The 23,712-nt window shown below is 36.9% G+C and overlaps 1 protein-coding gene across 1 annotated transcript in view; it reads left to right on the top strand.

The window, feature by feature from the left end:
- Positions 1-23,712, top strand: part of LOC149437173 (uncharacterized) — a 510,919-nt gene that overhangs the window by 140,243 nt on the left and 346,964 nt on the right. Inside the window, exons 11-12 of the mRNA XM_089661020.1 lie at positions 5,289-5,535; positions 19,636-19,825. Of these exons, the coding sequence (XP_089517146.1) occupies positions 5,289-5,535; positions 19,636-19,825 (437 nt within the window). The remainder of the gene's footprint in view (positions 1-5,288; positions 5,536-19,635; positions 19,826-23,712) is intronic.

Below are 23,712 nucleotides of genomic sequence, written 5' to 3'. Positions count from 1 at the left end.
TCTATACCATAGTTTGTGAACTCTATAACTTTCCTACAAACTAAAAAATACATCCTAATTTGGGTTATTTTCACCAAAGACGTAGCAGAATACATCTCGGCCTAAATTTATGAAGAACAATTATTTATTTGTAAACTTTTATAACAGAAACAAAGAAAAATGTGTTTTTTTTTCAAAATTTTTGGTCTTTTTTTGTTAATTTAGCAAAAAATAAAAACCCCAGCGGTGATTAAATACCACCAAAAGAAAGCTCTAGTTGTGTGAAGAAAATGATAACATTTTAGTTTGGGTACAGTGTTGTACCCGCGCAATTGTCATTCAAAGTGTGAGAGCGCTGAAACCTGAAAAATGGCCTGGGCAGGAAGGTGTAAAATTGCACGGTATTGAAACGGTTAAATATGAACAGTTTGGGGTGTGTAAATGAAAACTACTAGGACTGAAATACCTTTTCTGGAGAAAATGTCCCCCTGTCCCCTATAGTGCTGATCATGTGGCCCAAAAGCCTAGGCTTTTCTTCTTTTCACTGGATCTCTGTTAGAATAATCAGCCAATCTGAACTCTGATCTTCTCCTGCCACAGGCATCATACAAATGTTTTTTTTGGAAATGTGAACAGAATTAAAGAAAGCTTGGATCAGTGTCTTATAAAGTAAACATAAATATTGTGGCCTTTATATTACTCCTCAGCATCCCAGTAAGACAATTAATATAGATTTAAAGTGTCATTAGACCTAATAAATAAGTAATATTTGAGGCCCTGATTGTTGGCCATCTGTGTCCCCAATAATGACAGCATCAGTCTGCATATACATTAAAATAAATATAAACATGTACAGCTAACTTCCTTTGTGAGGGTGGTTACGTTCTTGATATGCATCCGGATAAATGTTGGAACCTAGCCACCCTCCTTGGCACACTCCCAACATGGGCTATGTAATACGTAAAAGCAAAGTAATTGCCCATTGATGGGAATCTCTGTTTACTCACTTAAAAGGGAAGCAGAAGACACTAAACAGAGCAAACACCACTCTGTACAAGGAGGTATCAAAAAGTTTTGAGACTAGTTTTGTAACACTCCAACAGATGGCAGCACAAGGCTTCACTCAGTCACAGAGAGCACTGACCTTCAAGTCAGTGTGCCAAAAGACATTTTCCTTTGTACACTGGGAGCTGTGCAACTGGTGCTATTTTGACCACGTGCGTTACCACTTCTGCTATTTCATCATGGACAGCAAGTTAGAACAAAGAGCAAGCATGAACTTCTGCGTAAAACTGTGCAAGTCTTCTACAGAGATGTTTGAAATGATTCCGCAAGTTTATGGTGATGCTGTAATGAATCGTTTAAGGTGTTTTGAGTGGCACGCTCACTTCAAGAGTGGAAGAACATCACTGGAAGACCATGAGAGATCAGGAAGACCTTCAACGAGCTCAACCCTCTAAAATGTCGAAACCATTCGTTAACATGTATGATGGTCGTTAGAGAGCAATCCACAACATTGCTGCCATTGTCGGTGTGTCATATGGAACAGTCCTGGCAACCCTCATGTGTGATTTGAACATGTGCCATGTAGCTGCCAAGTTCATCCCCAGGCTGCTGACCCAGGAGCAAAAGGAACACCAGGTCGAAGTCTGCCAAGAACTCAGTCAGAGTGCCATGGATGAGCCGCCTTTCATGTTGAGGATCATTAGTGGTAACAGAACTTGGGTGTATAGGTTTCATGCAGAATTTCACATTTTCTTTGTTCTAACTTGCTGTCATTGATCAAATAGCAGACATTGTAACACACTTGTCCAGAAAAGCATCGGTTGCACAGCTCCTGATGTACACAGGACGATGTCTTTTGGCACACTACTGATGAAGGTCGGTGCTGCCTGTGACTGTGTATGCAGCCTTGTGCTGCCATCTATTGGTGTGTTACAAACAGGGGTGGACTGACAACTCATGGGGCCCCCGGGCAATAGGGGATCATGGGGCCCCTGTGTCCTTGCCCAAACTCAAAAAAGCCTATGAAAAAGGCATATCATGGGGCCCCCTACTGACCCCAGGCCCTCGGGCAGTGCCCGAGTTTCCAAATGGTCAGTCTGCCCCTGGTTACAAAACTAGTCTCAACCACCTCAAAGTAAACAAAAGGGGGTGCATAAATCGGCCAAGCAAAGATAGATAGGATTTGAATTTTCATACATGCATTGCTCGCACCAACAGACCAAAAGTGAATAGAGAGGATCCTCCTTGGGGAAGGAAGATGTATTACAAAAAATGTATTTGAATCCTCTTAGTAGATTTTAATAACCGGAAATGCAAAGTTACTGCTTGCCAGATAGACAGTCTGATTTAACATCAAGTGTTAGCATTTCAGTATAGGCCCACTTCAGGTCATTCTAAACCCATTTTGAGTGCCTCTAAGTGTTTCTGGACATACTTTTGACAGGAGAAAGTCTTACTCATGTTTATTATTGATCAGTTGGACTTATTTAGGAACAAACCTGCTGATTATCTCCCTGTAGCAGAAATAAAAGTATTCCCTAGGGATGGCTGGTTGATTTTGTGGAATAGTAAATACACTTGTATGATAAACACATCTGTGTATTCATGCTGTCATACAAAACATTTTTACTTTGCATCCAGCTTTTTGGCTAAAAGAGTGGTTCTGCTGATCCTTTCAGGTTTACCTTTCGCTTTACCATCCAAACTATGATAAATACCATTCCCAATTTTGACAAAGCCTTGTCCTCCAGTTGGTTCCAGTGAGCAAATTTACCTCTGTTACAATTTTTTCCTTTTCCTCCGAACAGTAATTCTTATACGTATTTGAATATCTGAATGGTGATGGTGAAGCTTAAAAAGTTACACATGTTAGCTAGTACAGTACAGATACAGTACAGTACAGTACAACATTTTATGGTGCAAAATAAAAAAAAAAGGTACTTTAGTATTTTTAAAAATGACTTGCTTATCTAGGCTGGTTTCCTTGTTGTCATAGCAGGTGAGCTTCCTTGTTTTCATAGTTCTTTTTCCAGTTAGTATGCTCAAAAATTAAATATTTAAATGTCAGTGTGGTGGTAAAACTTTTGAGTATAGGGATTTCCTATTTTTAATAAGACATTTCCCTATAGATTTCCCATATTAATAATACTCACAATAATAAGGGGACCAATGCCTTTTAGCCTACGGACACCTGGGAAATGACAGTAGTCAAGCTAATTGCATTATTTGTTAATACCATAACTAAATACATATTTATTTTATTCAATGGCGCTGGCAGTTTAACACCCTCAATAAAGGATGTTTAACATTTGAACCACTAAAAACGAATTTCACAAATAATTAAAGGGTTGTGCTAAAGACATAGACAGTCGTTTAAATTTAGATCTGCAATAACATTTACTATTATTCTCCAGGGCTTTGACTGCTTGACAGAAACAAAGTACTCTGGGATTAATTTCAAGAAATGGTGCCAACTGTGTGCAATTTGCTGTAATTAAGACATGAAAGAGTACTAAATATTCAGATTAAAAGAGCCATGATTGAATGTGATAGAGAATCAAGGTGTGGCAACAAGCCAATAAATACCAGTCAGTCATGATGAGTACAAAATATTAATTGATTTGAAACGTACGCCAATGAAATATTACAAGAAAGCAAACCAGATTAAACTAATTACAGCCTGGAGAACAGAATTAAAAAGAAAACATTTTGAGTGATTCCTAAAATGAAATTTTACATGTTCAGTATTCCACATGCCAAGTAGAGACTACAGCATTTAAATAATTACTCACACTTACAAACAGTAATTGCTTAACTCTGTGGAATTATATTTCTTTTTTTTTTTCAGGAGGCATTCGTAAATATAAACATAGATTTGTAATTTATACGTTTGTCACATCTCTAAGAAAAGCAGTTTTTTTTTTTGAGAATAATGCCCCTCTTTTACAGCAGAGTGGTAGAATGAGATCTATGATAGAAATGTGAACGGAAAAGTTCTGTAACTTTCTCTTTTGAGGAGTTAAATGGGTGGGCCAAAAGAAACTTCTTGGAAACCTTACTCTTTGAATTTAGCTGTTGTGATTGACATTAGGCGTGCGACCAGGTCCTCGAAAGGCTTATTTTAAGCTTTTCTGTTGTACTATTTACATTGAAACATCATATCACAAGTGCCATACGTTAAAGCATAACTTCACCTTTTGCTAAGAAATAATAAATGCACATTTTGTTGCAGGTAAAAAATGTGCATTTATTATTTTTTGTTGCAGGAGCCTGTAAACCATTGCACCAGCGAACAGCAGATCACTGGTGCTATGCAGGTCTACTGCAGATATGTCAGTATATCTGCCTGCCTATGTACGGGCAAGCAGATCTACTGACAGGAAGAATCAATAAATTACAATGGTGCTCAGAGCGCTTTGGTGGTTAATTGAGAACTACAAGCTGACAGCTGCTAAGGCTGTTGGGACTTGTAGTTTCTCATTCACAGAGGACTGTGAATGAGTGATGTGGCTGAGCGGGGCAAAGCCTTGCAAGGCAGTGTGTTTTTTTTTTTTTTTTCTTTTTTTTAATTTGACAGCTAGCAGGGGAAGAGAAGAGCTAGCTTCAAAGCAGGGTAGTGGATTCATAACATGTTATAAAAGGTGAACTTATCCTTTTAAAGGGTTTTTCAATTTATTTTAGTTATTTCTCTTGTTTTACGTGACAGAGGTACAGTATAAAGAAAATGTTAGTGGTTGTGTTTCTCTACCCTCCCTTGTGCCATTATAATAGACATAACTCACTAGCCTGACAGCAAATGAGAAGCTGAGCAAGAGCAGATACCCATTAGCTGCTATGGGCACCTACTGCCAACTTGTGTATCTCATGATGATGTGACTCTCCATGCACCTCTTGCATGGACTGTGATTCCCTCACATCTGTGGTTAGTAGCTGAACCTTTGGCTTATAGGGCTTGTTCTAGAGATGGGAAAATACTCTGGCTTATATCTGACAAAGGAAGAGTTTGTAAAAGGTACTGTATAAATTAGACTATTGGTTGTCTACCATTATTATAAAGTTTGATGATCTTTTTGAAATATTGTTTGGTTTTGAGCTTGTCTTCCATATGAAAACACTTTTAGGTACTACACTTTCCACATCATTGTGGTTTGCATAGTTTTTTTTTTCTCTTTTGCTATGCATGTGTTTTTGTATTCTTTTTTTCTGTGTGTTGATATTTATGCTGTCGAGAGATGAATGGGGATCTATTTTGTATTGTCTGTAGCAGGAGATACATTTTTTTTGTTTGCTTTTCATCTTTACAGGCAATAAGCAAAAGAGATGACCTTCTGCGGAAATCCGAAGGCGATCTCCTGCAGGCAAAAGAAGGTATCAAAGAAAAAGCGGCTGAGGCAGAGCACCTTGACAGCGTGGTCAAGCAATTGGAAGAAAGAATCCAGGACGCACAGAAAAAAATGAATCAAAAGGAGAAAGAAAACGATGTACTCAGAGCTGAGATGAAGGACCTCAGCACAGAGCTACAAGAAGTGCATAAGCTCTACAGAGAAACAGGTAACATAGCCGAAAGGTACAGTGATAGCCAGCGGTGTGAGGGCACAGCCTGCGGTATGGCCTATACCAATAATGCAGACATAGAACCTTTTTATTTTTATTGCAGAATATTTCCACAGATGTACAGCTGACAACTAGAATTCAGCTATAATGTTGTCCTAGCATTACAATTATAATTTTAAATTGTTGTGTCCATTCATCTTTTTTGATAACACAACACTTCTTTCTTTCTTTTGCTTTTTTTATTGCATTATTTCTTAGAACAAAAATAGTTAAAAATAGTTTATTGCGCACTATCAAGGAAAAATGTATAAAAATAGTATAAAAATACATTTTATATTCTCTTTTTTCTCTAACTCTAACACAGTCAGACAAGGAACATATTACAGTTTGATTTAAGCCAACTATACAATTTGACTGGACAGTGTAACCATTCAAAGTTTACCCCAAGTCTGTAGTGCATGCTGGGAAATTTTCCTAAGGACATTAGGTTCTTAGTAGCATGGTTAGCATGCTCTGTACCTGTAAATGGGCTTTCTTCATTCCTTTGTATTTACACACAAAAAAAGAGAAATATTGAATGAGGCTATACTAATACAGCATACAATCAGTTTAACACGTTTAATTGTACACTGTGACTGTTTAAAGTTGATTTAGAGTTGGTGTCTTGTTGTGTGTGAGAGACAGGTAATATTTAAATAGTCAAAATGACCTGAAATGCCTTTTTAATGGCTATTAAACAAATAATTAAATAAAACCGCGGTTTAATCTTGGAATAGAAAATATGCGTTTTTCTTTCATAAACTTTGAAATGTGCAGGTAACGCCCACATAAGCAAATAAAATTGTTTTGAATATATTAAATTAGGATATCGTAAAATAGGTAATTTTAAATCTCAAAATCAACATATTGGCTTAGTTTCTTTCATTCCAGCGGGTTATTAACTTGAAAAGGCCATTTCCACACGGGACTGTATATTTTATGCCGTGACTTGTGGTTTCAGGCGTGAGATCACTAGACAAATGTTAAACACCAAGATCCCATTACAGGGTGATTCATAGAATTTATCATTTCTTTTGTTGCGTTCATAAGTGTTTATCATCATTATCTTCCTGTTTGCCAGAAGTGACTGAAACAATTGAGCAAAGTCAAAATAATAGTATTCTGCTTTGAAAGGGGAAAAGAATGCAAGCTCCTCTGAGAGGGATCGTCCTTTGTTTTATCATGAAGTGGGAATAAACAAGATACAGTCCTCTGGCTGATGCTCAACAGCAAATTGTGCTCTATATGTTTGTGGCTGTCTGAGGATTATAAAGGCTTTATTTTATAAACAGCTGGACTCTAGAACTTTTTTTTTCCCCAACAAATTTGATTATCTGAAAGAATAACTGTCTTTGTTGCTCACGGCAACCAAACAGGCCCTGAGTCCTCTACAGAGGGAAGTTGAAATGTTTTGTTGTTCCTGGTGCGTTTCGATTATAACACATCAGTGAAATAGGATAGCAGGACAGATGTCTAACCAATATCTAACCAATAACAACTAGTGATATGATGTCTGATGGATATGATCATATTTCTACACTGCCAGGACCAGCTGCAGTATTTTTCCCAACCTGCTGTGGATATAGCATCTATCTAGAGATTGGCTAATTTTTTTCTCCATAGAAATTTTATTTGAATGGCACCCACTTGCATAGAAAATCTCTGTGTGTGATAGCACATAGAAAATCTCTGTGTGTGATAACACATACATCTAACAGTAGTAAGCATTCAAATGAATTCCCCCACAACTCAGTCCTCATCAAGCAGTCCTAAAATTATGAAGATGAGGCTGTACTTGCGTCAAGTCACTTAGATGCTAGGTAATGATGGAGCTGCAGAAATATGGAGCTCAGTCTAGTCACCTTGCCAGATTTTGCACAGAGACAGAAGTATATTGTAGTTCTGTGTCTTGAGATGTGCTCCTGCATCTACAGTCAGGTCCATAAATATTGGGACATTGACACAATTCTAACATTTTTGGCTCTATACACCACCACAATGGATTTGAAATTAAACAAACAAGATGTGCTTTAACTGCAGACTGTCAGCTTTAATTTGAGGGTATTTACATCCAAATCAGGTGAACGGTGTAGGAATTACAAGAGTTTGCATATGTGCCTCCCACTTGTTAAGGGACCAAAAGTAATGGGACAATTGGCTTATCAGCTGTTCCATGGCCAGATGTGTGTTATTCCCTCATTAGCAGATAAAAGGTCCATGGTTCATTTCAAGTGTGCTATTTGCATTTGGAATATGTTGCTGTCAACTCTCAAAATGAGATCCAAAGAGCTGTCACTATCAGTGAAGCAAGCCATCATTAGGCTGAAAAAACAAAACAAACCCATCAGAGAGATAGCAAAAACATTAGGTGTGGCCAAAACAACTGTTTGGAACATTCTTAAAAAGAAGGAACGCACCGGTGAGCTCAGCAACACCAAAAGACCCAGAAGAGCATGGAAAACAACTGTGGTGGATGACCGAAGAATTCTTTCCTGGTGAAGAAAACACCCTTCACAACAGTTGGCCAGATCAAGAACACTCTCCAGGAGGTAGGTGTATGTGTGTCAAAGTCAACAATCAAGAGAAGACTTCACCTGAGTAAATACAGAGGGTTTACCACAAGATGTAAACCATTGGTGAGCCTCAAAAACAGGAAGGCCAGATTTGAGTTTGCCAAACGACATCTAAAAAAGCCTTCACAGTTCTGGAACAACATCCTATGGACAGATGAGACCAAGATCAACTTGTACCAGAGTGATGGGAAGAGAAGAGTATGGAGAAGGAAAGAAACTGCTCATGATCCTAAGCATACCACCTCATCAGTGAAGCATGGTGATGGTAGTGTCATGGCATGGTCATGTATGGCTGCCAATGGAACTGGTTCTCTTGTATTTATTGATGATGTGACTGCTGACAAAAGCAGCAGGATGAATTCTGAAGTGTTTCGGGCAATATTATCTGCTCATATTCAGCCAAATGCTTCAGAACTCATTGGACGCCGCTTCACAGTGCAGATGGACAATGACCCAAAGCATACTGCAAAAGCAACCAAAGAGTTTTTTTAAGGGAAAGAAGTGGAATGTTATGCAATAGCCAAGTCAATCACCTGACCTGAATCCGATTGAGCATGAATTTCACTTGCTGAAGACAAAACTGAAGGGAAAATGCCCCAAGAACAAGCAGGAACTGAAGACAGTTGCAGTAGAGGCCTGGCAGAGCATCACCAGGGATGAAACCCAGCGTCTGGTGATGTCTATGCGTTCCAGACTTCAGGCTGTAATTGACTGCAAAGGATTTGCAACCAAGTATTAAAAAGTGAAAGTTTGATTTATGATGATTATTCTGTCCCCAAACTGTTGTAATTCCTACACCGTTCACCTGATTTGGATGTAATACCCTCAAATTAAAGCTGACAGTCTGCAGTTAAAGCACATCTTGTTCGTTTAATTTCAAATCCATTGTGGTGGTGTATAGAGCCAAAAATGTTAGAATTGTGCCGATGTCCCAATATTTATGGACCTGACTGTAGATTTGGTTGGCAAAGATGTTTGATATTGTTTATTGTAGATATTCAACAACATGATTCATGTGTTAGGGTTATCAAAATGCATATAGGATAAAAAGTATAATTAACATGTCAATTAAAATGTTTAATCCTAGTAATTTAGGCTAATGGGATTTAATGAAATACAATTCGTAAAGACTTGCTTGAGGTGACACATGAACAGAGGAGTTGGTCTCATGTGTATACAGTTAAATGTTTTTATCTGCTCCTCAAAGGCTGTACTGTGACAGAAAGCACACTCAGTACTGCATTCACTTTAGATGCTTGAGCTCAAAATTTTGCATGTGATGGCCATGAGTCATTTCATAGCATGGTTTGTTCGTGTGTAATGACCATTAATATGAATAATTTGTGATTTATTATGAGGCGCGAGAAAAGATTTGAGGAGGAAAGGTGCTTCACTTGCTGTGTTTTAGTGCCCACTGGATTGAGTACTAGTTTCTTCCTCAATCTCCTTGTCATAGTGCTTCCTCAAGCTGCTACTTTTGTGAAGGTAATCGGTGAGCATATGCAACCAAGGATAACAAGAGAAGCTCATGAAATATTTGTAAATAGCTAGTAGTAGTTGGTCACATTTAACTGAACTTGTTCTTTAATGTTGAAGTATTTTGCCACTCATCCATGTAGCTTTCTCAGTTTAGCTACTTGGACAAGTGGCAAAACCACTTCAACATTACAGAAGTCCAGTTAATTGTGACTAACTAGTGCTCAATATACCATGGCCCAAATAAATGAGAACTTTCACAAACATGTTCCTGAGAAACTTTCCAAAAATATTTTTGTGATGCACGTACTAAAACGGTTTTCATAGATTCACTCCCTGTTTAAAATAGATAACCTTTTCATTATACTTTGGTTGAAAACAATATTTATATATATATTCTGAAAAAAAGAAGATTTAGGGCCAGTTCACACCACAGTCGTACAGGAATACAGTGCGTGGTCTTGTGTGTTTCCCTGCAGTGCGATTTTCAGCTCATTCATTTTAAAGGGCTAAAATCACACTGGATAACACAAAAGGTAGTGCCTGCACTACTCTTGAAAAATGTGCCACACCACTGTGGTACCATGTGATCTGGTGATGTGAATGCACTGTGTTTGTGATCTGCCTTTGGGGTGCCATTAGCAATGTATTGGCACCAGCAGCAGATTGCAGAAGCAGTGTGTTTAGCACGTGGTGCTGTGAACTCGCCTTTCCTGCACCACGTTTTGGTGTGACCCAGCCCTAAAAGGATAAAAATTTGATTAATTGTTTCTTTATATTAAGCAGTGATAAGTAAGTTCCTTACACATCTTCATGAAGAGCTTGCCTGACATTCATCATCCAATGGGTCTGCATGCTGGCTCAGAAAAATATATTTTAAGAGTCTGCCATCAGTTAATAGAATGTGTCACAAAGCAAAATATCTAGCTCAGAAGCCTCTAGTGCACATGTGTCAAACACAAGTCCTGTAGGCCAAATCTGGCCCCCCAGGCCATTTAGTGTGGCCCTCGCACTTCTCCTGCAGCTGTGACACCTCATCTTGACCCCCACCTCAGTAGTCAGCAGCAGAAAGCAGGGCAGAACTCCTCTGCCAGATCCTGCGCTTCTCCGTGCAGTCATGGAGAGGCTCATCTCTGTCCCACATGTCAGCAGTAGAGAGGAAGGCAGAACTCCTACAAATCCTGTACCTCTCTGTGCAGCATCCCTTAGTCTTTGCCTCCCCTGGTCTCAGCATTTAGCTGACTCCAGCTCTCCTCCAGTCCCTGCACTTCCCGCTTCCCAATCTGCCCCAAGCTTATTCTCAGCAGTAGCACAAGGTAAGGGGGGTGCACTGTGATGTAAGGGAGGGGGGGGGACTCTTGACATCTGATGTAAGGGGGGTGGGGTGCTCTGGACATCTAGTCTTACAGATACAACCGGCCTGGGCAACCATAATGCTGATGCGTGCCACAATGAAATTTAGTTTGACAGCCCTGTTGTAGTGGACACAGCACTGTTCTCATTTAATCAATTATAGTTCCAGGGTTGTAAATTCACTGATACTAAATCTAAAAAGTATGAGGTACACTATCCTGGTAAATGTGCCCAGTCATGAGGATTCTTGCATAGGTATTTTGCTTCATGCCGATTTGTTTTAATTGTAACACTCTGGTCTACAGATGAATTACATGGATAACTTTTATTTGCTACCAGCAATTTGTTGACCTACACCTTCGCTTAAAGCGGAGCTCCAGTTAAAGTGTAAAATAAAAGTCAGCAGCTACAAAAACTTTAGCTGCTGACTTTCAAAAAACAGACACTCACCTGTCCCTCGGTCCCGTGGTGTGTCCCCCACAGCCCGTTTCACCGGCTGACCTGTTTTACAGGAGGCCAGCATCTTAAGTGTGGGTACCCAGCTGCGACAGCTTGTGGCTCCACAGTCAGGTGCCCAATGTGCATGTGCGAGTAGCGCTGCGCATTGTGAATAGTCCTGTAGTTTTTTGGGACCTGTTACGTGTCCCAGAAGACTATGGGGAGGGAGGGGGTGAGGACAACATCTGCTGCCAATCTCCTAATCAATCGCAGTGGAAGTGGGAGCAGGTACCTGTCAAAATTGGGTACCGGTTCCCAAAGATGCCAATCTTTAACGAAGAGCGAGGGACAAGGCCTTAAAGCAGAACTTCCCCTTTTGGGTGGAGCTCTGCTTTAAAGAGGTTCTTCTTGACCCACTTACCCTCACTTTCACCACATACCTCCTTTCTGTTGCTCTGCCTGGACCCTCATAAAAAGCCCTGCATTTCAGGGTGTGGGAAAGCATGTGACCTCCTCCCATGATGCAGGGCTTACCCAGGCTCAAACACTGTCATCTGGGAGGAGGATAGGTTGTTAACTCTGTGTATGCTCCAGCCATCTGACAGACAGCTTACACAGGATTTGCTGACCTGGCTCCCAGGAAATTCTGTCTTTGTCTTTTAAACTTTAATCTTAAAATGACAGGGTCTCTTTAAGATTAAAATTTCTCATGTTAGCCTTTAGTGGCTAGCATAGTGGTATTGCAGCACTGGTGTCAGTTCATATCACAGACCCTGTTTTCACGGAGTTTGTATGTTCTTTCTATGGTTACATGGATTTTCACCAGGTGCACTGATTCCCTGTAAAATAAAGGGAGAGTGTTGTTTTTATTTTAATTTAAAATCCAGAATTGGTTTTGGTGTGTGTGTGACTGTGCTAGGAACATTAGACTGCAAACCCAACTGAGTCAGGGGTGAAAGTGCATTTAATGTGTATTCTGTAACGTGCTATTAAAATATAACATGGGTAACCTAAGTAAACTTACAAAGATTGTTACAATGTTTAAGTATGAATCAAGCACTGTTGTTTTTTATGTTCCTTGTTTTATTAAAAGAAACCTTTCTACTCTCATTCTTCACCATGGGACATGTCAGTAACATGCCAGCTTACAATGACATTTTAGATGTTTACACATGTCTACAACATTACATTCTTCATCATTGGTCTTCTCAGATCAACCAAAATATATCAACAATACACATGTTCTAGTATGAAAGATCTGAGAGGAAAGCTGCTTTAAAAGCTTTATTTAATTCAAAACCTTTAAATGGGAGGAAAACAAAAGAGCAATCAAAACAAAAGACAGAGATGGCATAGAGTGCTGTGTGAGATGGGGTGTGCCAAGAGTGTTTTTATCTGCCATCAGATTGCACGTTTCTCTGTAGTCCTGAGCAGTGTTAATTCAAGGTAAATGACTTTCACTGCCTGTCATAGCTTTCCTCCTCGATTGGATCTGCTGTGAAATGAAATCCCAGAATGAGATCCTGGCACACACTTTACTGTCAGCCTGTCTGTGTGCTTGTCACATGACTGCAATCCCTTCTCTGCTCTGTGTGTGTGAATATATTTCTTCCTTCTTCACTACAGTATGTACAAGCTATAAAGGATGACACCAGTGCAGTGTCTCCCAAAGTGTGGGACCACCGATACACTTCATAACATTGTCTGATTGTAATGCATTTTCTTTGTTTTCTTCATTATCTCCTTTATATTAAACTGCCTCCTTTCTCATATTTGCACATTTCTTCATTTTGCTCTGTCCTTCTGGCCCCATCCATTGTTGTAGATTGTGCTGCTTGCCAATATGTGATTTCTGCACTTACTGTTTTTTAAAGTAACAGTTTATACAATATTGATACTAGAATCCTGACCTGATTGTAACTGACATCAGTCACAGCACAGTCCACAGCAAACAACCACCAAGAAGATGTAAAAAAAAAAAAATATACTGTGATATATATATATATATATATATATATATATATATATATATATATATACGGTATATATATATTACATTACATATATATCTATCTATATATCACACATATTACAGGTATACAGCGCTTGACATATTTATTACACATTCCCATCAGTCCCTGCCCTCAAGGAGCGCACAAGTTTGCATGTTCTCCCTGTGCCTGCGTGGGTTTCCTCCGGGTACTCCGGTTTCCTCCCACACTCATGCTGGCAGGTTAATTGAATCCTGTCTCAATAGGCCCTAGTATGTATATGTATTAATGTGCATTAGGGATTTTAGATTGTACACCCCTTGGGGGTTAGGGACTGATGTGAATATGTGTGTGTGTGTGTGTGTGTGTGTGTGTGTGTGTGTGTGTGTGTGTGTGTGTGTGTGTGTGAAGTGCTGCGTAAATTGACGGTGCTATACAAGTGCCTGTAATAAATTTATGTATTTATTCTCTATACATAATGTATATTAATTATGAAATATGTGCATCTGTCATTTTTCTTAGCCCAAAAGACCTGACTATATTGACTGTAAATCTCCCGTTCCTAGTCCTCTGCCAAACTCTATAATTTTCTAATGCTTTTATAGCAATGTGATCGGGAGAACTAATCAGATTTCAAGTTATTGCATTCATATCATTGAGAGATTAAATCTCATTGGTTGCTATGTATCTTATTGAGTAGATCCGGATGTGATAACAGCCATGGCTATGAAGGACTCTAAAATCCAACTTGGCAACTCACTTTGAGATGGGACAACATTGTTTCAACATTTTTCTAGGTGATTTTTCTGTTGGTTTGGGAATAGATAAACTAGAGCACTGATAAACTTTTAGAGAAGTGTATGCCCTATCTTTACTTTAAAGTTTCAAGCCTCTGAATGAATGAATCGCCTTGAGATTAATTGTAGAAGTGGATAAAGGGTTCCTGGAGATTCTGCCACCCCATTCTCCTTGTAGTCATACCTACTCATTTCAGCCAGTGATTGGAAACATAGCAGCATGCTCTGTTTTTATTTTCTAAAAGCCATTGAATGAATTATCCAATAACAGTGTGAGAATCACACTCCAGTATAATAAATAGGGGGAAAGAGAAAACCCTTCTGAATTGTTTTTAAGACCCTCTCTGGCCAAGAAACGCATGCTTGCTTAAGGCCATTCAGTCTAATACTATCATTGCAGAAGGATAGCATTCTCTAAATTCCTTTTTACCCTCCCATGCAACTCCAGATACCCTGTGTGAAAGACCAGTTTCTTTTGATGGGTGGGGTATTATTTTTTTAAATAGAAGCCTAAAAAGGGGGGAAATGTCAGATTACCTTGAATTTTTTTTTTCATTTTTTTCCACCTGTATATGCTGCAAATCTCATATGTTTTTTATACTGAAACCATTTTCAACAATACATTGTAAAATATAAAATGGAATCATTACACCAATAATAGTTAAAACACCTTTTCAATTTAGGCTCACATCTTGGTATGGCCTTCATAAATGTAACAAGCAATTAAGTGTCAGTGCTGCCCATAGCATTCACTCAAATGGTCTCTATTGAATCTCTGATAATAACAGCTCTGATGTGTTTAATTCAGGGAGCATCATCAGCACTTTCCTTTGTTTTCTCTATCATGGATGAGGTCTTCAGTTCAAAGAGAAGTAATGTGCTGTAACCCATAGCAACCCATCAATAATATATTTCTATTAGTCTAAATGCACTAAGCTACTGAAAGCTGACAAACAGCCCTGACGTTTGGCATATTTCTAATCTTTTAAAATATATAATTATTTTTAGTGATATGGTACATAGTGCAAAACTCATAGCAACCTGTCAGAAATTAGCATTTAATGCATTGGACTACTGTAAACTGAAGTTTAATTTTTTGCATTTTGTTGCTTTAATAGGCACATAACTGTTGTAGTTTGCACTGCCCCACTGAATGAACCCATATTTTTTAGTAATTGAAGCAATAGAGAATACAGTGTATTTGGTCAGGTGTTCAGTAAACATACATCAATGGCACAGGAAATCTTTTTTTTTATGTTGAACACAAAAAAAACATACAGGGCAAAAAAAGGTTTGGAGTCCTGTAGTCAAATATTAATGAAGTCATTGTGAATGTTATAGACAGACAATGTCAGCACCTTCATTTTCCACTTCCCTATTCACAGCCTAGCCAGATACTTGATTCTAGATAAAACCCCTAGAGGTCTACTGCAAATTCTTTTTCAATACAACCAGATCATTGCAGATAATTGTATTACACAGGGTATTGATCCAAGATCGCCGTTCACCGGAAACCTGTGTGTATATATGGCTTTTTCAGGTTTTTTTTTTTTTTATACTTTTCTGTTTGCTGTTGTTTTACAAAGCATATTATAACCTTTCCTATTTATTGTTCGCACATCATATGAGTGTGCCTTTGTGTGATTCACCTGTAAAGAAAAGCAAGGTGGAAACATCAGAGAAATTACCTCTTTACAACAATCTATTGATCACTTTAAATCAAAGAAGTATGTTTGACATGAGATTACCTGCCAGTTTGAACATTAGGTACACTATGTTATAGCTCGGGGCAGTTGTAAGTCTGCCAAAGGGATTGTAAATAAAGCATGCAGCTGCTAGTGCCTCTGGCCTGGGATCAACTAGAGCTCAAATCCAGGGCATGGGTAAACGTAAACCAATTTAACCCTTCTTTTTCAACATCTCACCTTTTTTATGAACAGGTGCTCTTTTCTTCCTTGTTTTATATATTTTTTTCAGTGTGATTTGTTTACTGTAAAACTACATTTTCCACTTTCTAAATACATGCTGGCATTTTAGTGCTGTTCATGTTCATATTTAAATTAGAAGTGATTGAAAGTTTTGTCTTTTTTTTTTTTTAATTGAAATGTTTTTTGCATTAGGCGTAATTTTATTACAGTTAACAGCTTCTGGTAATATTTTTACATCTTAAAAAATTTGACTTTTAAATATTATCACTGAGTATAAATAAGCAATTAGACTTTCAAAGGCTTATAATTTTGACTGTACTTTTTTGCCATCCACTCATTTTGTTTCCTTATACAAAACCTTTATATTTACAAATATAGATACTGTATTTCTTTATATTTATTTTGTATTTTAAAAACCGATGCCACTTATACTTTTTGCATAGTACATAAAAAAAATAAAAATAAAATCATGCTCTGGTGTTTGTGCTTTATCATACAGCTAGTGGGCAATTTTTCAGAAGCTGCTGGACCTTCAAATAAATTCAATCGCAGCATCATTTAAAGGATGTCTTGTTTCTTAAAGGGCATCAGTGGCCCTTTTTCTCTTAGCCTATATATAGTAGCTTGTAGTGCTGAGCCATGCTACCTTGTGTCATAAGGGAATTTATTTTTTAAGCCTGCCTAAGTTCTGTTTTTTGTTTTGTTTTTTTCATTTTTGCCCTTCGTATCCACACTTTTTTTTTGGCACTTAAATGTGTAATTAAAATATTGTTTTAGGTCCTTTTTTGTTTTGTTGTTTTTAATGTTTTTAATTGTTATAGGTATGTGTGAGTAGGTTTGTGTGCAAACATATATCGTAGGCAAGAAAAGCATGAATATGTGTGTATGGAAGTCTGTCTAGCTGTCTGTCTTTTGTTTATCTGTCTATGTAAGCGCACATATAATTGATACATGTAGAACGTGAGTGTATGTTTGTGTATGTGTGTATGTATGTGTGTGTGTGTGTGTATATATATATATATATATATATATATATATATATATATATATATATATATACAAATAAAATATAATACTACAATTTCCTGCTGTGCAATTCAGGGAAAGTGATTGCCTTCCAGGGATTGATGTTTTCTACATAAGCTGATACACACCTGGTAAAGGGAACAAAATGTTGCCTCATCTAAAACATTCAAGGCTTGACACTTGCAAAGCCAAAACCATTGCTTTAGAGTGAGGGGAAAAAAGCTGATTTACTGTGTGATTACATTTCCTTTATTGGGTAATGGCAGCACTCCCCGCTCCCCTTTCCCCCTTAGTGAGATTTTGTTTTACAGCCTGGAGGGTTTATCTTAGATTTTGAAAGGAGTCTCACTTGAAGTTGTTCATTAGATTGCGTCCGTATTTCAACACGTGTTGAAATTATTAAACGTTCCACTCATTTGCTCAAAGAGATGCAGATGTACTTGGAACTTAACCCTTCTTTTCCCAAGTGGGACCTGCTGCAGAGTGCATTGCAGCACACACTGCCACTTAAACCATATGCTAGTTAATAAAGAAAATTCTGAGGGCAGTGTGCTTATTTTAATGTATTGATTTTTCATAAAAAAGTGGAATTTTTCCTTCTGAATTTCCAATGCCAACTTCATCCTTTCTAAATTTGTGCTTTTTATTTGTATTCTTTTTCTTGATCCTTTTGTAAACTGACTTAATATTATTTGCATATTTCTTTTTTTTAAATGACGCTTGAAAAATGGTGTTTTTTAGTGCAGTGATGTTGCCCCATGATTAAGAAATAAAATAATAGTGACACGCATTGCGCTCGAATACATTACACTTGACTATTATCATTTGTTAATTGTGCAAATAAACAGATTTAACGATTCAGAAATGAATCTAATTGAGCCGATTAATTGGTTGTGGCAGCCAGCACATAATTGTCCAAATGACTAGATAAATTGGTGTGAAAATACTCCCCTTTGCTAAATTTGCCACCATTTTTGTATATTTCTGTGCAGTTTTAAATATGTGTATAAGGAAGGTATCTTATGGTGACAATCCAAGCTTTCCTAAATAGACATATCTTGAGCAGTGTTGCTCTTTTTTGTTGTAGTAGTGTTCAGGTTTTCTATTTTGTGATTTCTCTATGCATTTTTTAAGGTTTGACTGAATAGGATTTTTTAGCATATATAATTAACAAAGAATCTATTAGGGCAGGAGAAAAGTTTTCCACCATTTGACATTGATTCTGTTGCAGCTCTCCTCCATTGATATCATATCTAACCTTTTAAAATGTGATCAATGATGCCACATGATTAATCTTTAAGATACATAAAGTGTGCTTCTGTTCAGCGGCAGATGTTTCAGATATCCAGCTATATGATATCCACCTTTGCAAGACAGATGATGATAATTCACTGAGTTAAGATGCTTGTCTCACGCCTTCGGGCAAGTTCAGAGGAAAAAAAAAAGTAGGGCCTTTCGGATCAATATCAAAGTGTTTAGCTCATTCCTACTGCATGTTGGCGGCTTAAACATTCTTTAAAGTATGCAGATTTTAAACCACAGCGATTAACAAAAATGTGCAATATAATAACAGCAATATGAAGTTAATGTTTTTTGATCAAATATTAAAATAGGATATAAAAAAATATACCAACTGTATGTGATTGATAAATAGATGGATAGATATGTATATTAGATTGTATTAATACAATGCTAATTTATATATTCCACAGCTTTCTGAGATAAATGTGTATTCATGTATGTATTGTGTATATACGTACATAGTAATAGCATGCACATGCAATATTCATGGATAGACATATACATTCTTATTTTATTTCCTATGGACGATGTAAAAAGTTATACCGTATATTTATTTTTTAATAAAGCCTGTGCTGAAGAAACAGGCAATATTTGTATTTGATAGGCAGCAAGCTTTTTATTCAAATTGTCTCCACATATCATTTTGGACGGCGGTCAACAAAGAACAAAGGGAAATGTCTTTGTCTTAAAATGGCTTTTTTGCAGAAAAAAAGACCTGCTAGTGTCTGCTCTATTTATTCTTGGTCTGGTTACTGAGCGCCATCTATTGGTTGACCTTGAAATCACTAGCAATGCATTCACACAACCATAGCAATAGGTCTAAATAAATTGACTAAGTGCAAGCCACGATGTGCTGTTTTAACTGTCATATATGTTTGCTATTAAGTTTAAAACTGATTCACAGTACTGTTTATAAAGTTGGTATCAATTGTAAACTTGGGTTTAATTATGTGAGAAGTACGTGAGGTATAGAAGTTAATATTGGCAGAGTAAGAGTTAAAGCATGGTCTGACCTATGGAAATACAGACTTTTTTGATTATTAAGATATGAACACTAAAAGTTGTCAAAAGGATTCATTTTAAGAATTTAAATAAAACAGAAAGGAAGCTTAAAGTAAAACCATGCCTTTTCCCTACTATTTTTTGCAATGATTTTTTTCTTGCTATCCTTTAGCACAAGAACTTGCCAGTCAAGAAGAAAAACTTCTTCTACTGGAATCCAGCTTGAAAGCAACTCAAGAGCAGCTAAGCGAGCAAATAGCTGAGACCGTTCGCCAAGAACAGTACAGCAGAAAATACCAGACAGACCTGAAGATCCTTAAAGAACGACTCACAGCTTCGGAGGAAGAAAATAGTGAATACAAGTGAGTGACCACTGAAATATTTTAAAGCAGGCTAGATCACTCTCTTCTATCAGTATAGCTGCTCTGAGCATGCTTGTGCTTCACACATTAAACTAAGTTCATCTCTTTTCAGTTCCCCCTGCAGAATTGCATGTTGCTCTATATTCATATTCACGCAGTTGTAAATATTAGATTCCTAAGCTTAGCATTAAAAGATCATGTTTCTCTTAGCGTGTTTCAGGAAACAAGGTGTCGGCATTCATTTTAGAAGTCTTCTATGGCACCGCAGTGGGGGCAAAAGTCTTAATTTTCCAACACTGAAGAGTACAAAGGTTACATATGGCTCTTGTTGTCTCTTCTTCTTTGTTAGAGCAGCTGACTTGAAGCAAGATGGTACCAAATTATGCTGAATGCTCTGATTGCATTTCTTTCCTGTTACTTCACTTAGGGAGGCTGCTTAAAATAACCATCATATTGAACTGTATCTTTGATAAGAGCTCAGTGTTCATGTTAGAGGCCCCTGTTCACTCTATATGCTCCTGCAAAAAAACAATAAAAATGCATTATTTACCTTATTGCGGTGCTTTATAATAGGACATGTGCCAGTGTTAAGAGGCTTATGGGTTTCAAAATGTTTCATGATCAGTTCATTAAATTCTACTAAGTTAATGACCTATCATGATGTTCTTATTTTATATCATCTGAACGAAAATGTTTTACTCTTAAGTTTTCAGGTTGTATTTTTTTATCCAGAGAGCACATCCACAGCAGATTTGTGTATATTACATAATTGAGCCTCATTGTGGTTAACATGTTACATTAAGAAGTTGTACTGCCTTTATTTCAGTGCAGTGTAGTTATTTGTCAGGTTGGCAAATCTGACTGCTTCCACCCTTTTAATGGAATCATTTGTGTATCAGGCTATTCCCCTTTTCTAAGCTTTTCATATTGAGGTTGAAAAATAATCTGATACCAAGATGTAAGTGTAGCAAAAGTTTCAAATTGCCTTACCAAGTCTTCACAAACTAAGTTGAAGGTTATGTTACTGAGCAGTGTGTGGATATTAGATTTTCTTAATTGAATTGAAAGTTAGGAGTGACGACTTGTGTAGTCATAATATGTGCTGGGGGTTGTTGTGAAGCACACAGTTTGGGTCTAGTGAATAAAACTTAGGTCATGCATTTTACAAAGCACTTAAAATAATCTCTGCCACTGCTCCTTAAAGTATCTGCAAAGTGTTTGAAGCTGACCTCCTACTGTGTGAAAAGTGATTCCCCATCCACAGGAGCCAGGGCCCTAAGTAGGCCTGTAAACATTTTTATTAATATGAATTGGTAATATTATTAGGGAAAAAAAATCAACTATTGTTGGTTACATTTTTACTTTTTTATATTTTTTTTAACTAAAAAAATGTAATACTGAACAGTACAAAATTAGTTATGTTTGGCCTTTATTATTGTAATTAAAGAGCATTATTTATGGTGTTAAATGTAAAATATTCAAAATATGTTGGTACAGTAGGTAGATTATTTGTCATACAAAATGTGCATTCCTTAGTTATATCGTGTCAGTGCTGTGTTGTTATAAAATATTATAACCGTTCAAAAAATGTACTATGTCTAAGTTGGTGTTCTGAGCCAGTTGTTATATTAGTTTCATTACGAAATTGATTGCTATTTATGTTCTATAATGATAGATCGTTTTTTTAATTTAAGATGCCTTTTTGAAAAAAAAGTATAATTTGAAAACTTTTGTAATAATTAGATTTAGTAGGGTGAACTTATTTTTTTTCCTATAGTGAATACATTATTTTTGTGTATGGCAGATGAAAATGTGATGACTCAAATTCTGATATCATAGAATTGCTTTTAATTGCTGTATGTGCATGTGCACAAAATTAAGCCTCACTTTAATGAGCAGCCAAGTGTATAGACAGCAAAAAAGCAAAAATCCCAGTTCAGACCTGCTCCATGTAAAATACTTGTCCAAAGCTTCCAGTGGGCGGCTGGAAATCGTAATAATTTGTTGCATCGATTTTTGTGCGGCTGTGCAGCTGAGGTCCCCAGTGAATAGATAGGAATAGACATTTTATTGATTTGCTTTTCATAGTTATATTTGCAAGGTTCCTTTGCAAAATAATTTAAACTTTTAAACTCTGAACTGAGGCATTATGAAAATATGATATTTCTGCCTAATCATATTACTACTTAAGGTAAAACTTTTGACCAGATCTCAAGTTTAAAGATTGATTTTTTTATGCATATTGTGCATGTGACAACTGCAGTTTACTGTGCTTGTATGCGGTGTACGGAGGTTATATATAATCTTGCTGCACAATAGTCACTTTTCACTGGATGTTCTCTGGAAAAAAATAAATAAACATATATACAGTTTGCGCATGTATGTATGTATGTGTGCGTTTGTATGCATTTGTGTGTGTGTATATTTTATATTTATATATATATATATATATATAAAAACATTAAGAGTTAAATAAAGGTTTTTAATGTGTTTTAACTTTATATATTTCATGGTATTACATTTTAGAAATTTTAGAATAAGTAAGCCTTTACTTTGAGCTCATGTTTAACAGGATTAAGTAAACTCTATTTGCCTCAGATAGCCTTATATAATCCAAGTATTTTTATGGGTACTTTATTCGTCCAGAGCTGCTTTATGCACACAAGATGCTCTTGAAATCTATAAACCGATGGGTAAAATCCAATTGATATGGTAAATTTCAAGATAGGGATAAAATAGAAATAACCTCAATTCGTGCATCTAAGATGATATAATTAAAAAGTTTATAATATGCGATTTAGTTTTTTATTGTTTAAACTGATAAATGGTGTGATAAGCGTCCGCCAGCATTTAGTTACTCTTTTTGTCTAATTGTTCTTTAATATGCCCTTACGTGTGTTAATCACTAAATGATGGAAAGGTTTTTGTGGGTCAAAGTCACATTCTGTTTGTCCTCTTAAAAGAATGTGAAAAGTTCTGTTTACATATTTTTGGCAGTAAATTTGGGTAATGTTTGCAACCATTTTGTGATCAGAATATTTTGGATTTTTAGGATTGTAATGAAATGTGTTGACTTTCTTTGAGAATTGGTGTAATTGGGTATCAAACTAATGTACACTATTGCCGAAAAGACGCACTAGCAATTAAATGACAAGCCTTTTTTTAAGGAAAAGATTGCAAAAATGATTTATTGTGTATATAAACTAATCTGTATCTCCTTCTGGCAAGTTCCTGTTTTAAAAAACATTAGTCCTTATGTTCGATTCAAAATTGCATGTATAGACAATATATATTCATGACCTGTTTGCGGGCTTAGTATGGGAAGGTCTATTATGTATGGCGGGTCTGTGATGGAATTATTAGAAAATCTTCTCCAGATGTTTACAGCCTTTGCCATTCAGAAATAAAAATAAAACAAGAATTAGTGTGTATGTTGGGATGTACATGCCAGTGTTGTGGAAGATGCAGACTATTGTCAGTGAATAGCATTTCTTTATAAACTCTTCCTCTGCTAACCTGTTACAAAATTAAAAGAATTTAGGCGATTAATGTAAGGGAAAGAATTGTCACCTTTTAGATGAGGAAACCATTTAACTAACCTGTATATAGAAGTCTGCCTCAAACACCCCAAACATGGTACAAATATCAGGTTGATGTCAGGAGCTTTAAGCTGGCCTACACTGTGTGAATTTCAGCTGGTATTTCAGCTGGTATGGCTATGAAATTTCACCCAATTTCGCTATTTGGGTGGCTTCATCATCCCCCTCCTGCCTGACTTCCTACAATTGAAAAATCTAAGGCTTCTGGCAGAAAATTGTCAGCTGAACAGTGACTGCATCCAGTTAGGTGCAGCTGCTGTTCAGGTGTTCTGACAGCTGCTGTTTCTG

The sequence above is a fragment of the Staurois parvus genome, unplaced genomic scaffold (genome assembly GCF_062004578.1).
Source record: "Staurois parvus isolate SC_StPar_1 unplaced genomic scaffold, SC_StPar_1.0 ptg001302l, whole genome shotgun sequence".
NCBI lineage: Eukaryota > Metazoa > Chordata > Amphibia > Anura > Ranidae > Staurois > Staurois parvus.
Note: the sequence above shows the minus strand (reverse complement) of the source record. Positions and strands in the feature narration are given on the sequence as shown.